Raw genomic sequence first — 15,941 nt, 5'->3', positions numbered from 1 at the left:
TGTAATAGCTTGGCTCCAAGCTATCAGCCAAGGGAGTTAACTGACCCTCTCCTTGGAGCGAGTACCTTTTTTGTCATTACCTTTGCCTTCTGCAATGACAGTTTTTGGGGAAGGTAGTATGCATATTCTCCAAGAAATGGAGTTTCTTCTCTTTTCTCATCCTTATGCTTGAAACTCAAGTGGTCTTCCAGTACATGAGTGAAGCAGACAGAAGGGGCTGAAGGGAAAACGAGGGATGGTGTTCTGAGGGATTCATGTGGGCCAAGACCTGCCACACGTGTGTCTATGTTTCCACTGCAGAAAAAAGCAGCAATATGCCTCTCACACACTTAATTACCTGTGATTTCTTCCAGAAACCCAAAAGTCATTGACTAGGTCCGTTGACCAGAATAATTAATTTGCTGCAGGACTTGAGTGCTTTAACCCCAAAGATCTTGAGTTTATGCTACCAGCTTATACACAGTTTCATTTGATTTTGGGGGCCACACAAAACTCTTGCTTTCTTTACTCTTGGAACATACAAAATTAGAAGAGTGACAGAGGAAACTGGGAAGACTGGAGTAAGGCTCACAGTTATGATGCCTCTTATGTGAATGTAAAGCATTTGTCATCTCCTCAGAGACTGCTGCTCAAAGCAAGATTTCAGATGCATGTACTCCTAGAATGGGCTCTGTAGAGACATCTACTCTAACAAATTGTGCACTAGTTCTTGTGGGAATGGAATCTCCTAATCTTGCTGTTGAGTCATACTTACAGGCTGTGACAGACTCTAGCAACTTGTAAACTGCACAGAGTAATGGTGCTCAAATTATGTGCAGAATATCAAAATTTATTTAGATAACATTCTCTGGCCTTGCCCACAAAAATACCCAAAAGAAGGCGACTGGTTTTCTGCCATAAAGAGGAATGTGAGTTCTTACTAGAATCAATTATTTAAAACGTCATTGCCTACCATTTAGTTAACTAACAACTGCACCTATTAGTCTCCTACCATGAAGAGTGTTCTTAATAAAATCAATTATTTAAAACGTCATTGCCTACCATTTAGTTAACTAACAACTGCACCTATTAGTCTCCTACCATGAAAAACTTCTCTGCTTCGTATTTCTCTTGGTAGAAAAATTGGAGAAATTTCTCAGCCACACTAGACTTCGGGGCCTACCCTTTGGGGGACTACTATAGATGGTAACTACTATAGATGATCACAGCTCAGACAGAGAAGGATTACATGGAGAGGCAAATTGTAGCTTCAAAGCTAGTTATATCACAAAGGGAGAAAAGAAACTGTTCTTGATCTTCCTCTCCTGACTTAACAGTTTTGTTTAACGTGAGATTGTCTATTTCTGTTGTGTTAACATGGCATACATAAAACTCTATGAAGTATTAATTATACCCTTATTGCCTCATAAACTGCTTCTAAACTAAAGATAGGAAAAAAACCATATATTTTTACTACATCACCCACATCATTAGTAGAAATTTTGCTGAAGAAAATGTCCAGTGGGCTTAAAGGCTTGATTGATTTCCTATACATTACAACTTCTGACTGACATTCTGGTACTTCATGTCAAAAGATCCCTATAAAATGTCACATTCGTCTTATTTGTCCCTGAATAAATCAATACCGCAGCTTTTGATTATATTTTTAATTTTTGTGATCAAAATTATCCACCTTGCTCTCAGTCTCCAGAGAAAAATACAGTCTTATAGGATGGCTAACAAATTAACCAATAGCACAGTAAGACTAGCACTAACCTGTTATTTCCTCATAGAGAAGTTTGTGCTAAGTTTTCCTATATAAACGTTGTCGAGCAGTTTCTGACAGTCACAGACTGACACAACAACCTTTTTGCCCAGGGCAGGAAATGTATACTTACTCTTTAAGAGACTCTTCTAAATGCTGGACTCGCAGAAAGGCTTCATCTCTCTCTTCATTGGCTAACCTAAGCCTTGCCATGACAGCCTCGTCACGTTCTCGTTGAGCAGAATAAACTTCTTCCACCAATGCTGCAAAAGTAACCAGTGTGTTTAACAAATAAGTTTGACAGGGAAAAACACTATTAGATGCACTTACATGGGCCTTTGCCAGCATCTCCTAACACCAACATTTCTCCACTGACCTCGGATTACTCTGGATAAGATCTATATTACTCTTCAGACACAACACTAAACTGCTGTTGATTGCTAAAATGAATACTTTAAGGAATGAAATAAAGCTATGTTTTCAAATTCACCCCTGTATAATCACACAGGGCAAGGAAAGGATTTGCTTTGCGTTCTGAATTCTTGCTTAATGGAAAAGTAATTCTTAAAGTTCAGAATCATATGAGACACTAGTAGGTTTCTTCTAGGACACAGAGTTAAAAGTAATGATCCATTAAAACTAATTCTACCGTGACACTGCTTTCTATCAGGGTGGCACACTGATATTAAATATTAAAAATTCTAATATTTTCATAGTCTGTCTCTGGTATCACAAGAGTGGCACAGCTGGCATCTCTCTTTCTCTGCCAAGCCTTTACTTTATTGTGTAATATACTGTTATATTATCTGTTACGGCATACATGGACCTTGGAGCATTAGGTGCCAATAAACTAAGATTTACTGTCTATCCTTGGGAGCAAACTAACACCTTCAAGTCATTCCTCATCCCGAGCTTACATTTTCTTCCTGCCTCTCCCTTGTCAATATGTCTAACACCATCTCTGGCACACTGCCAGAATCCTTACCTCGACCCTGCCTCCACTAAAATCTTTATTCATACTTTCATCATTTCCCTTTGCAATACTGCAAATCTCTCCTCACAGTCATCATAAAACCCTGCAGTTGAAATGCCTAGGGACTTTCATGATGCCATAGTAAAACTGCTGTCACTCCAAGACAGGAGACTATATCCTCTCTGATTGTCACAGGCACTTCCAAAAAACTCAACCCACGCCTGTAGGTTCCAGAATTCTCCATGCTCCCCTTCTAGTCTGCCAAGTTGGTGTTTAGCCACAGTCTTCTAACACCATACTACAGTCTCTTTCAAATTTTGGCAATTTTTTTCTCAAGAACCTTCTGTATTAACCCATTGCTGCTGAGCTTTCTTACTCCCTTCAGAACTCTGCTCCTCTCTGAACCACTGCTCAGGTCATTAACTTTAGATCTCAAAGAAAGCCTTCCTCTTCACTTTAAGCTAGAGCTTTTATCCCCTCCATTCTTGCCTCAATTGATATCAACTTTGTTGCCTTTATAGGTTAGTTTACTCTTACTTCACCTTTGTACATTATTGTACAAAAACTTCACAGTGTGATATAATATAAAACACTTTATGATTCTTCACAGAATGGAACAATAGGAGCATAGTAGTATGTTTTGGTAGCAGCTATATTGCTGGCACAAAATACACATTATAAGTACCAAAAAACACCCCAAAACACCCCAACTGAAATTAGAAAAAGCAGTAAGTTTCAGTACAGTTTACAAGCAGCTCAGATAACCAGGGATGTGAAATGAGAAAAAGACTGTGGAGAGATGAATTAGGAAGACGTCCAAGGTAGGAAAGCAATCCTCTTGTTCTCAAGCTGGGCAGAAGAGCATTACTGAGGAGCAAGGAAGCATTTTTTGCAGGTCTAGCAAAAGGTTGCACAATAACAACAAATTGGACAAAAGAAGACAGGGAAAGTCTAAATGTCACTTCTGGGAGTGCAGTCCCCCCTCTCACAAAAATTTGTAGAGGAGCTGCAAGTGTAGTCATCAGGCCAGAGATATAACAAGTTGCATCCCAACAACAACAACAAAAAATATTCAGAATCAGAAGCACAAATCTTGAAATGTACAGAAAATTTAACAAACGCTGATTCTCTTCTATTTGAGTATTTACTTGTTCCACAAGAATAGGGTTGGTTTTTTTCCTGAATATCTATTTCCCCTGTTTGCAACAAGAAAGCTTTGCTTGATGTGGAAAGGAAAAACTAAGGCATGAATAAAGCAGCTGCAAAACTGCATACACACAGATTGGTAGTCAGGAATAAGTTTGCAGCACTTGCAGAGGATGAGTCCGGTATCTGCAATGGTAGGTGGCTCAGCAAGGACAAGAACAAATTGTATGGGGTGGGCTGTGCATTTCAGCTCACCAGACTTCCACTTAGGTTGCTGAGACCTGTGATGGCAGGGAAACTAGTGCCTCAGCATTGGCTACCTGGGTAAACTATAATACAGCTTCCATATCCCAGCTGGATCTGGAATGCACAAGCAGTTTAATTATGTATTGTAACTATTACCTATCTATAACCTAATATATTTGTTTACGATAGTTCTTCCAGAAAATTATGTCAGTTTACCTAGCATCCCGCCAGAGACACTGCACAGAGAACTCTCTACATCAAGCTGCAAGTGGAAACATTATGCAATTTTCATAATGAAAACAATTGCTAGAATGAATAGAAACCTGTCTAATATAACTGAAAATTTGACACTTATTACTGTTCTGGGGTTAATTAGTGTCCAGAGTAGTTAACTTTGAGTGTATCCCTTCTGTCAGACCCTATAACATCCCCACCTTAGCAGGGAAAACCACAATTTGCTGAGTGCTACAATGGCTCTTGAGCATAAAACTACATTTAGGGGGACTGTGTTTGGTATATCCAATCCCATCTTTAAGGAACTATAACCATGACTGCGCAGGCTTTTTAAAATCAGATTTTTGCTTATTTGTCTTTAAACCAAAGTAATATATATGTAACAGTATGAAAACATTCACAAAAAGAGATTTTTTAAAGTTACTTAAACATCCTGCTTATCTCAAATCTTACCATCCCTGATAGCAGCCCAAAGGCTAATTGCCTTGAACAGTGAACCCTTCCCCCACCCAAAGGCCCATTACAAAATACCCTCTTTTAACTATTGGCTATGGAAAAGTGACTTAAAGCAAGCAACTCTTTCTTGTTATTTTCTTACCCTTCCACTAACTAATTGGAGTAAATATCCCAATGATCAGATACACCAAATACCAGAATAAAAAATTATAGCTTTTCATATCAATTGCAAGTGTTTGGCTTTTGCTTCTATTTCTTATAAGCAATATTGCAAGGGGGTTTTTTTCATATTAAAACAGATTAGGGAGAGCGTAGAAAATCATGTAAGATGCCTGCATGGTAATCTAAGTTTAAAAAAAAAAAAAAGAAAGAAAAAGATACTTAGCTACGTGGCATTTCAATATCATGTAGCAATACTGACACCGATCACAAGAAATTACTAATTTAAAAAATATTTAAAGTCCTCATCTAACTCATTTTAATGGTCTACAGAAGGCTAAATCACCTGATTCCTTTACCAACCAAAGCTTCTGCTGAATTTAGGTTAGACATTTCTGTTATCCAATGCCTATACATTTCTGACTCTATGTAATATTTAACAAATTCGTTTTTTTTAATGCTATATGGAATAGTATAACAGTTACATAATTGCAGGTAGTCCGAAGTATGGTGTTGTTAACACTATAGTTCGCCATTCACATTGAGCTATGGATGAGTCACAAGTAAAAGTTCAGGACCATAAGGATCACAAGATTTGTCAAATAAGCCTCTGAAACACATACACCTTTGGGCTGCAACACAGCAGCAAGTCAAAACATTTTGTGTCATATTTAGGAAAGTGTGTGAAGTATAAGCTGTCCAATGAAAAGTCTATGAGAGACAGTGACATAAAAATCCGCTATATTAAAAAGAGTGAAGAATATCCAGATTATTATCCCTATGCTGCTTAAAAATGCCAGGTGAAAATTAATTGAGAGTAACAAGTCAGGCTCCCAAGTCCCATTCCAGATATGGCATATCCAGCAAAATACTAGCCCCATACTGGCACACTGACTCAACGCCTGATCCAATGAAAAAAGGTATCCAGCTACTTAGTCACCAACTGCTCTGGTCGACACCACAAGGTTTTTCTTGGAGACCTTCCAGTGGTGCACCAACCAACCCTATCCTGTTTATCTTGAAGCCTGACCAACAAGAAACACAAATTCTTATAGAACTCACGTTTCAAGCAAGAAAGTGACACACAAAAATGAAGTACGAATAGTCAAGCATTAAGCTAAAATGAATTGTGTCATTTACTAATTCATATACATATAATGACATTCAAGAGTTGAAATATTTAAATCCCATAGTGCTAAATTAAGAAAAAAATAGTATTTTCCAATGCTTGCAAACATTGTAATATACACAAATGTGACATTACTATTTAGTTGCATAAACTTTATTTGCTTTAGAATAATTTAATAACATCTTTCTCCTTGTAACTAAACCCCCTGCATACTCTAAAAGAGCTCTTTATTTTAAAAGAATCATTATGCTAAACTCATCAATCCTAAAACATTTTTAGTTTTTAGTAAAGAAAACAATTGTAAACACAGAGCTTTTGTAAGGTAGATAGCTATTACAAAGTTCACTTAGAAAATCAATATAGCATTTTAGCTGGAATTTGCTCATTAAACACCCACAGCTCTAATGCAAATTATGATGGAATGAATAAAGCAAATACATATGCTTCTTTCTTTTTATTAAATGTAAAATCTACTGTTAATTGCATCTGGTATGTCATATAAACTTTTCTCCTTAACTATTAAATGGAAGCTTTTACAAAAGTCATTAGAGATTCTCTTTCTTTGACTTGTATAAATTTCAATATTTGTTCAGTAAAGGTTCACAGCAGTTAAATTACATTAACAAATATTATTAGCTACTATGTAAGCCAACTAAGTAAAATACTTATATTGCAGGTAAAACAAATCAATGGGTGTTTACAATAATATTTGGATATGTCCATTTTTAAACAAGCTTATCAAATATCATGTAATTCTTAGCCAAATGAGAGAGACTCAAAGTAGATTTTTTCTTCCCAAATACTCAAATTTGTTTAGTAAGCTAATTGTTTTCTAATATGGGCAAAAGTAAATATGAAGAAGATGAACCATACGGAGTATGAGTTTACTGAGTCAAAGCAGTGTACATATTTTCTTAGTTGAACCTGATTCTTTTGGCAAACCTATCTTCTACACTTTTTAAACTACCTTTAAAATACAGCAGTAGTGAGAAGGTGTGTTGGAAATCATCCTAGTTTAAACAGTGGTTCATGATTTTCCAAACAACAGAACTTTGGGGGAAGGGAGAGAAGCACCGTTCCCAGGAAAAAAAGTCTGTTTGCTGATTTCCTAGAGGTCATCTGTGTAAATACAAAAACTGAATAGGAGAGGCAAGAAAGAAGAAATTGTTAGGACTTAAAACATCTACGGCAGCAGAAATCACTTCACATTACTCATCAAAAAACTGTAAACTCCAGAATACAGGCCAGACCTTATAAGAAAAAAATATGAAATCGCTACACACACCGCTATCTCAGAAGATACAGTAAATATTACAACACTGTAACAATTGGCTTTCAAGATAAGTCAGTTTTACAGGAATAATAACAATATTTTGGACTTTGCAAGGTGTTTGACATTAACAGATGTGATGCAATACTGCTTTTGGCTTTAGACTATGAAAAAAAAGTGATCCAAGAAACAGTACAATTTAAATTTTGCTAATTGTTTTTGTAACAAGCACTAGTTATAGTGATCAGTTACTTCCAAGAAAAAGACATGCTGATAAAGTTTTTCTGTTCATAACAATGTGTTGTTGCAGAAGGTCAGGGTTTTGCAGTATAAGATTTAGCATTCAAGACCAGTGGTTGCTAAACAGTAAGTGACTTGGGATTTTCTTTGGCATTGATTCTTGTACATTCAAGGTAATTTTACTAGTTACTCACACCATTACAGGAACAAGAAGTATAAATAAGATGATATGTTTTTACAAACAATGCTCTGAGCATCTTAAATATTCAAAAAATTAACTGAATAATAATAACTAATGACTCAAAAAAATTTTTGACTTTTGTTTCATACAGATATACAGCTCTAATACAGGAGTGAATATTGAACTCATGAGGAAAATGAAACAAAGAATATTTTCTGTTTTTTGCCTTTTGGAGATGTACATCAGTCTGAAGGAACAGTAGAAACATGAAAGAACTTGCTTGGCCAAGTCATACTTAGAATTCAAGATTCCTGTAATGAGCTTCTTGTTTATCCTGCTCAGTTGCTTCCATGAAAAAAATGTCAGCTGAAACTTACCCTACAGAGAGGTTTAATTGAAGCTTTTTAGGAATTTTTGTTGTGTTTTCACTTTGGATTTCTGAGTAGCAGCTATACAAAGATGAGGAATTAGGGATGTGCACTGGGAAAAGAGGTGCAATGACTACCTGCCTTTACATTTTGGTTAGCCCTCCCATTCCTGTCCACCACTGCTGGGTCTCTGTCTGTCTAATCACAGGAGGACTTGGAGATGATCCTTGCCATTTCCAGATGGGCCCCTACTATTAAATTTTATTTAGTCATATGGATACATGCTTGTTCTCCTTACAGAAATACAAACATGTATATATTTTTTCTCCAGTCATTTTAGAAATCAAAATCCTCTGAGATGTCTTTCTACTAGATTTAATGACTGTGCTCACAATTCTTAAATAAGAAGTCAATCTTATCATAGCCAAGTAAACAAAACAACAGATTTACTGCATTGCTATGAAAGCCTTAAAATGTGTCATTAATTGGTCTCTGCACATACATGTTACAAAATGCAGATAATCCCTAGAAATGTTCAAAGCCTAAGGCCCTTACACAGTTCTCATTCAGGTTAATGGCAAACTACCATGAGCTCCAGGGCTGACTGTCAACTTAAAAATAGTGCTGAAATGTTCTATTACGAAACAGACAACTTAAGTTCCTAGCTCTTTTTTGAAAGCTACCATTCATTTACTTTCAGTTATGACCTATAACTGAAAAATAAAAGCAAAATAGTGATAAGAAGATCACAGGAAAACTACTTAAGAGTTTTCACCGGTCTATACCAGCAATTATAGACTATAAGTCATTTACACCTAAATGTGACTTTATAGATAAAGCAATCTGAACAAACACTGATAGAACACAGTGACTTCTCTATTGCTTTGTGCTCGTTGTATGTATTTAGTGCATAGCATTCATCTGCTCCTACATTTCCAATGCTATAAACAGTGTTCTTAATAAAAGGCTAAAGTTGCTTAGTGGCAGTTCTGCATAGGGTTTTCTTTGTGTACTCAGATCCCAATTCAATTAAAAAAATAAAGTGGGAAAGAATAGGAGAGAGTATTATACACAGACCCCACGGCAGTTCTTGTGAAAGCCAATCCCTGTAAAATACTTAAGCCTCTGTTTCTAACACACTAAACACAGCCGACTTCAAAATTCAAACCATAATGCTATTAAACTTTTTTCTGTGAATAATTGCTGATGCCCGAATATTTACTTTAGGGGGAAAAATAGAAATGTTGCATTAAAATTTTCAAGTTACAATTTGACAGGTAAAAGAAAAGTTTTTGTAATACCCCAAGAAGTAGATTATTTGCAGAGCTTTTTATTCCTGAATAAAACCCAATTATTTATATTCATCTAGCACCGTAGTGAGGAAGAGAGAAGGGCCAGACTAATCATAAAAATATGCAGAAGATACGGGCTTGCTTTTTACATACAAGCTCCACCCATAAACAGCTTAGTAATTTACATTTTAACCTATGCCAGCTCATCATATATTGTACTTCAAAGAGCTGCACACAACTTTTTGACAATCAGCAATTCTGACAATCTAAAGGTAAAATTAAATTGTTTCAAATTCAGCTGTTGAAAATTAAGCCAAAATGTACTCAGTCTCAACAGCCCCAACTTCGGGGTTTTTTTCTGTGCTTTAGATAGATTGCCTACCTTCCCATACAGAGGATTCAAATCCTACAGCTATTTTCAAAATTCTGTTATTTACCAGGAAATATTTTGAAAAAATATTCAGAAAATAATTTTGCATAATGAAGCATTAATAGGACAAAATCACTAAGAACTATATAGCCTGTATATACAAATGAATTATGCACAGAAAACTGAATTAGGGAAGTATATGCATTACCTACTTAAACTGTAAAATATCATTCATATTTAGATTTATAAACACAAGGGTTGGGAACTATTGAGTTCTTTTGGCTAAAGCCCAATATTGGCCTTATTTCAGTTTAATTGGAAGAGGATCTTGAATTCATCTTCTCCATGAGATATCAGGAACCTGGATTTCTGTTTGTACCAAAGGTTAATAAGAAATGTGTCTGCAAAAGTCAAACAGCATTAAATACCAAAAACTGATTATTATTCTGCAGGAGTTGTTCTGTCATTCATAATCTCTCCATGCTCCAACCTTCCACAGCTAATCTTTAATGGATGACATGCAAGAAAGAAAAATAACATCTAAAAAGGGACTCTGAAGTGAGCTTTGAAGAAATGGAAAATACTTTTCTTCTGTGCTATAAGTTATTGCCACCCGAAGTTTATTACTGGCAAGATTACTTATTTCCTCTTACTTTATAGGATATTAAATCAAACTAACTCTAACCTAATAGCCACTTGGATATTTGTTTTCACTTTTGCTATTAAAACTATTGCATGTGCATACAGTAATTATTTTTCAAGTTCATTTTGGAAACTTCAAATAATGTCCATGAACATTTCCATACCATATTCAAGAATTCCAAAGTACCACAAATGTTAATTCTCAACATTTTTGTAAAAACAGACCTGAAAAAGGGACTTCATTGTAGGTGTGTCGCCGTAGTTTCCAAGAGACTGAAAGCTGTATAACATATACAGTAATATTAAAAAGATTGCTTTCCCCTTTTTCCACACTATATTTCCTATCATTACCCTGGTCTTTCAGAGAGCATCTGCAGAATGCTCATATAGTCGTCAGGCATTAAAGGTGGTGTGCAGCACCTAACAGACCTAGGAGGGCTGGACTCAATCAGCTGACTGATTTAAAAAAGTATTAGCTTTTAGTAACATTACTATTAGATATTGGCAAAAAACCCCCACAGAATAGCCCTTGCTACAGAAAGATTTAATGAGAAATATTTTTTATTATATTTTCCTTCGGAATTATTCTTAGTCCCAATATATAGCACTGTGATATCAACAAAAATATTCTGATAGCCAAGGCTCTGATGCCAACTATGGTATATATTGTTGCAGTAATGGTGGGAGTGACTGTGAGAAGACCGGGGCTTTGATATTTTTTCCAGTTTAGAGAGGTTACCACAATGCTCTACAATTCTCACACTCAACCAGCTCTTTTCCTCTAGAAGTTCCTATATACCCCCGTATAATTCTTTTGTTAGGCAAAAATGAAAAATGAAAAACTTACTATGTCCATCCAAAATGAGATCTGTTCTCTCTGCTAGCTCTTTTGAAGACTTACTCCTTTGCAACACTTCCACCCTTATCTTCCAGTCTGTCCTCAGAAGATGTACGGTCCTTCTCCCTTTCCCCTCCCACAGAGTGCACCCATTCCTTTTCTGTTCAACATATGAAAGTTCTGCAGTCCCACATTTCAAGATTTGTCTATTCTTCGTGCCCAGTTCACGTCGTGTTCACTCTTTTCCTTACACTATCCTAGTCTCTGTTCTTTCATGATGTGCTCTTCCCTCGATTTTCCTGATGTTGCCTCCACCTCTGTTCTTCTTCTCTTCATGATGGGGAGTGAAACTCATGGTACCTTCTGACGTTGGCTTATAATGACAGGAAATCCAACAGAAGAATAATGAAGAGACAGCAGGAACCTGTGGCAACTATGACCACCAGAAACAATAGTCTCTAATGCTTAAAAGCCTGCAACCAAAACTGACAATTCCCTAATTTTCATTAGCCATAGCTACCTGACACAGAGATAGGGACCCAAGGAAGTTCTAAAATCCATTTTCCAGGCTAGTAAAATTTAAAAATAAACACCTTCTGAAAATCAGTTATTTACTGCACACAATATTAAACAGTCTCTTCCATCGTGTAAATCTTCTGCCTTAACTCTACTTTTTCTTATTCTCTTATGAAGCATTTCACAAACTTACAATTTTCCTCTTCACTTCTTCATCTGAACAAAGGAAAATTCGTAAAGCAACAAGCTTTGGGCTATTTCTTTCTGAAGGCTGTTGTAGCTTAATTTTAAAATGGCCTTTGTCTTCAGCTTTTCTGTTCTTTCCATGGGACTTGTTTAGGTAAAACCCATCAATTAGAGGATTACATTTTAAAACTGAATTGTAGTATTCCTCAAAGTAGATAACATTTCTGATGTTTCTTACACTATAATTTTGTGGAGTTGTTTTCTTATCATAAAGTCAGTACTAAGTAATAATAAAAATGCAAACACCCATATTTACAAGCTTCAGTCTACTGTGTGTTATACAGTGCAGCAATTAAACATTAACTAGCAACATGAAATCACAGCAGCACGTGTTCTCCTTTCCTCAAAGGACTTAACACAAGGAGAAAAAGTTTTTCCTGACTCTTCTTTATTAGTTTCTGCTTGTCCATTAGAACTCTCCCCAAGGCTTTAGAGACACATAGACATCAAAAAAATTTGGTTCACATAATGCCAGAGCTCAAAACATTTATCCAAATTTAGTAGCATTCTTAGAACTGTAAGACAGGAAGCAAAAAAAAATGAAATATTAACAACGCTTCCTTTTTGCAAACAGCTTAAGGAGTAAGGAGTCTTTTGCCCTCTCTCTCTGCATTTAAAGGATTTTATACTTCCTGAACTTGTAAAAGGAGAAAAAAGGGTATTTTTTTAAAGGTCATATTTATTACACATTGTAGCTGTCATTAAAATTTGGCTTAATCTTCCTTTTAAAATGGAATAGTCATTTTAATTATTGTAACCATATTCATGACATACTGTTTTGAAGAGAATATTATGCATAGGACATAATTAGAAAGTTTAAACAGTAATGTAGGAAAAAAATTATTAACAAATATTTCAAATGTATCTGTAAAAATGAAACTAAACATGTTTTTTGACACACCTTTTGACATACATTTCTTTCCAGGTTTTAACAAGCAATGAACACTTATATCAAAGAGAATATTTTTCTATTATAGGTACAGAGGTAAAACACTGTGCAAATATCCAGGAACAAACACAAAACTTGGGATTGAACCCAAACAATTTGCATTAGCTTTCAGCTGCTGGATATAACTATGATACGCAGTGTGGACTTTCTTCTTCTGAAAATAAACCCAGCAGTTTATGAAAAACAAAATAAGAATAACATTATTCCTGTATATCCTATATATATTTTTTTCCTAATATGTAGATTAGATTTGCTTTTCCCTTCCTCCACCACAGAAAATCTAGGAACTCTCTCTACCTTCTATAATATACACAGAATACTGTATTCTCAGGAGTTTGACACTAAATGGAAAGTCAGCCAACTGTTTTTTCAGCTGGAGAGTTTATTTCCTGCTCCATTTTCCTGAAGACAGTTACACCTCCCATCAGCATCAATAGTTTGGGGACAGGTATTAGTACTATTAATAATATATGAAGCGTGCGTGGTCTATGAGGACACAATTTTACCTAGCTTACACTTCATTTATGAAGAAATGATATGATGAATTTATAAAAGCAGTCCCCTTAATTTCTTTGAAATACTTGGTGAAAAACGTCAGAGTATTTCTCATCCACCGGATACATTGAACACACAGTCACTTTTCAATAATAAAAATACTCAGCTTCATACCTTTAGAAATTTTCAAAACCATAGAATACAAAACTGTCTTTATTCTTGTATGTCTACTCAAAGAGCAATTAATAACAAATAAAAGCGTGCATTCACTTTCAACTATAAACTTAAAAACCTTTCATTTGGGGAATTTGCATAAACTTCATTCACTGGAGACATACCATCATCAGACAAACATTCATTAACTACCAAAAGAACAGATTTTTCAAGAAAGTGCAGGTCTCTAGTTGAGGTGAATGTGCGACTATCTCCATACACGGGGAGGGGGTAGTATTGCTCTGAACAAGCTAAAACAATAAGTGGTATTTGAACTGCTGGTTGAAAGGTAGAGGCACTGGTAATCATTATTTCCCCTTGTTTGTTCAGGACCTTCCAACAAAACAAACAACCTTTTTGTGATTGGATTGACATGGTGTTAACAATGCATTTAATGCCCAAATCAGTATGAATACAGGTAAAGCTCCTGCTAATACCAGTACCAGGATGTTAAAGCCACCTATTTTCTAAGCAACTCTAAACAGCCACACATTTAAAAAAAAAAGCCAAATCTTCCCTCCTTTAGCAAATAAAGCTAACATTCACTAGGCCACGTCATATAGCAACCGCGGGTACTGTATGAGCCATACAGCCATCTGTTAAATGCTCGTCTATGGTACCTGCAATCTTTTCTGCAATCTTAGCTTCTGCAGCTCTCTCTTGCAGTTCTAAGTCCAGTTTTATTGTCTTCAGCTCCTTGTCCTTTTCAGACAGCTTATCTTGAAGCTGAATTGAACAAATGAACAGTGAGATTCTTATCTAGCTGAAACAGTCAACCAGCTCTTTTAACTACAACAAAATTTTAAATAATAGTTTCTTACCCCCAAAACACAAGCAATAAGCAATACAACAGAAGCTCAATTAATTATATTTATTTATTTAAAGGACAAATGTCAAAAATATCTTTTTTATCATCTGCCCTATCTTGCTCTGCGAGACAAGCAGCAATGTATGTGCCATTATTTTTATTTGGCATTCTCTTCTTCAGGTATCACCAGCTGTGGTCCTCCTTGCTAAGGAAGTTCAGAATTACATGGAATATAACACAGGTGGTGCACCTGCATGAATAGCCTATTTCCCACCAAGAGTACTGACACCATAGCCCGAAGAGACTGTGGTGTAAATGCTTAATTTTTCATGTGCATCGCCAGACAGAAAACTGGTATTCTTGCACATGTTGAGGCCTTTCTTTTAACTGGGAATTGACTAAATCTGTTCTTGGACAGATATCTGAGCTTGCCATTGAATACTCAATGACGCTTCATTGACTATAGACTTTTCTGTTGTTCAGGTGCATGCAGCCACTACGAATGCAAGAAACAATGCGGTGTGCAAATAGGATGGAATTTTCTTCCCCTCAACAAAGAGGAGGTATCAGGGTACATTCATTATCTGGAACACATGTACAGAAGCACGAGCTCCAGATTCTGTTCATGAAATCCCAGCCTTGGTTTTGGTCCTCCTTGGTTTTCATCCATGATGCAAGAACCTATGTCACTGATTAAAAAGGTCAAAGGGTAGGATGAAAGATTTTTTTAATTCCAGAGAAGTAGTTGTTAAGCAGATACTAAGAATCCAAAATGACAAGAAAGCTATTGATTGGTGCACTAAAATAAATAACAAAACTAAATTAGAAACAGTTTAAAATGTATGTTTTGTAAGACAACCATAAAAGAGCAAATACTGTGATCTGAATATCTCAATTGTACCTTTTTATTTTTGGCCCTCAGAGTGTCCAATTCTTTTAAAAGGAATGAAGTTTCTGTTTTTCCACCTAAATCTGCAGCATCCTTCAATGAGGATATATATTCAGGGATCATCCTGTTAGCCTTTCTTGCTACGGTGCTGTGTTTAGGAGGGAAAAAAAGAGAAAGAAAAATAACGCAAAACCAGTTCCTCCCTCCCCACCCCCAAAATAAAATACACAGAAATAAATTATCAAAAATTGTTGACCATTGCAGATGTATTAAATAACCAGTAAAAGGGATGTCCTTCTATCACTTCTTAAATCAGTAATTCTGAAAAAAAATCTGTAATTCTGGAATAGTAAATAAATATGCTACAGTGCTAAGGCATAAACCAGATGAGTACAAATTGCTATGAAGCCTATAAACAGAAAAAGCCTAAGGGAAGCTTATATTAAAACCCTGTGCTTAACATGGAGCGACAAAGTAATGAAACATTTTGGGGCCAAATTGATGCTCATGTTAAAAGAAACCAAATTCTTCAGCAGG

The 15,941-nt window shown here is 35.8% G+C and overlaps 1 protein-coding gene across 1 annotated transcript in view; it reads right to left on the bottom strand.

Moving 5' to 3' along the window:
* The window catches only part of MIPOL1 (mirror-image polydactyly 1), a 158,667-nt gene that overhangs the window by 124,037 nt on the left and 18,689 nt on the right, over positions 1–15,941 (bottom strand). Inside the window, exons 4-6 of the mRNA XM_009887017.1 lie at positions 15,417–15,552; positions 14,328–14,433; positions 1,878–2,007 (exon numbers count right to left, since the gene is read on the bottom strand). Coding sequence (XP_009885319.1) covers positions 1,878–2,007; positions 14,328–14,433; positions 15,417–15,552 — 372 coding nt within the window. The remainder of the gene's footprint in view (positions 1–1,877; positions 2,008–14,327; positions 14,434–15,416; positions 15,553–15,941) is intronic.

The sequence above is a fragment of the Charadrius vociferus genome, unplaced genomic scaffold (genome assembly GCF_000708025.1).
Source record: "Charadrius vociferus isolate BGI_N301 unplaced genomic scaffold, ASM70802v2 scaffold14, whole genome shotgun sequence".
NCBI classification, from domain to species: domain Eukaryota; kingdom Metazoa; phylum Chordata; class Aves; order Charadriiformes; family Charadriidae; genus Charadrius; species Charadrius vociferus.
This window is presented reverse-complemented; position numbering and strand designations above follow the sequence as displayed.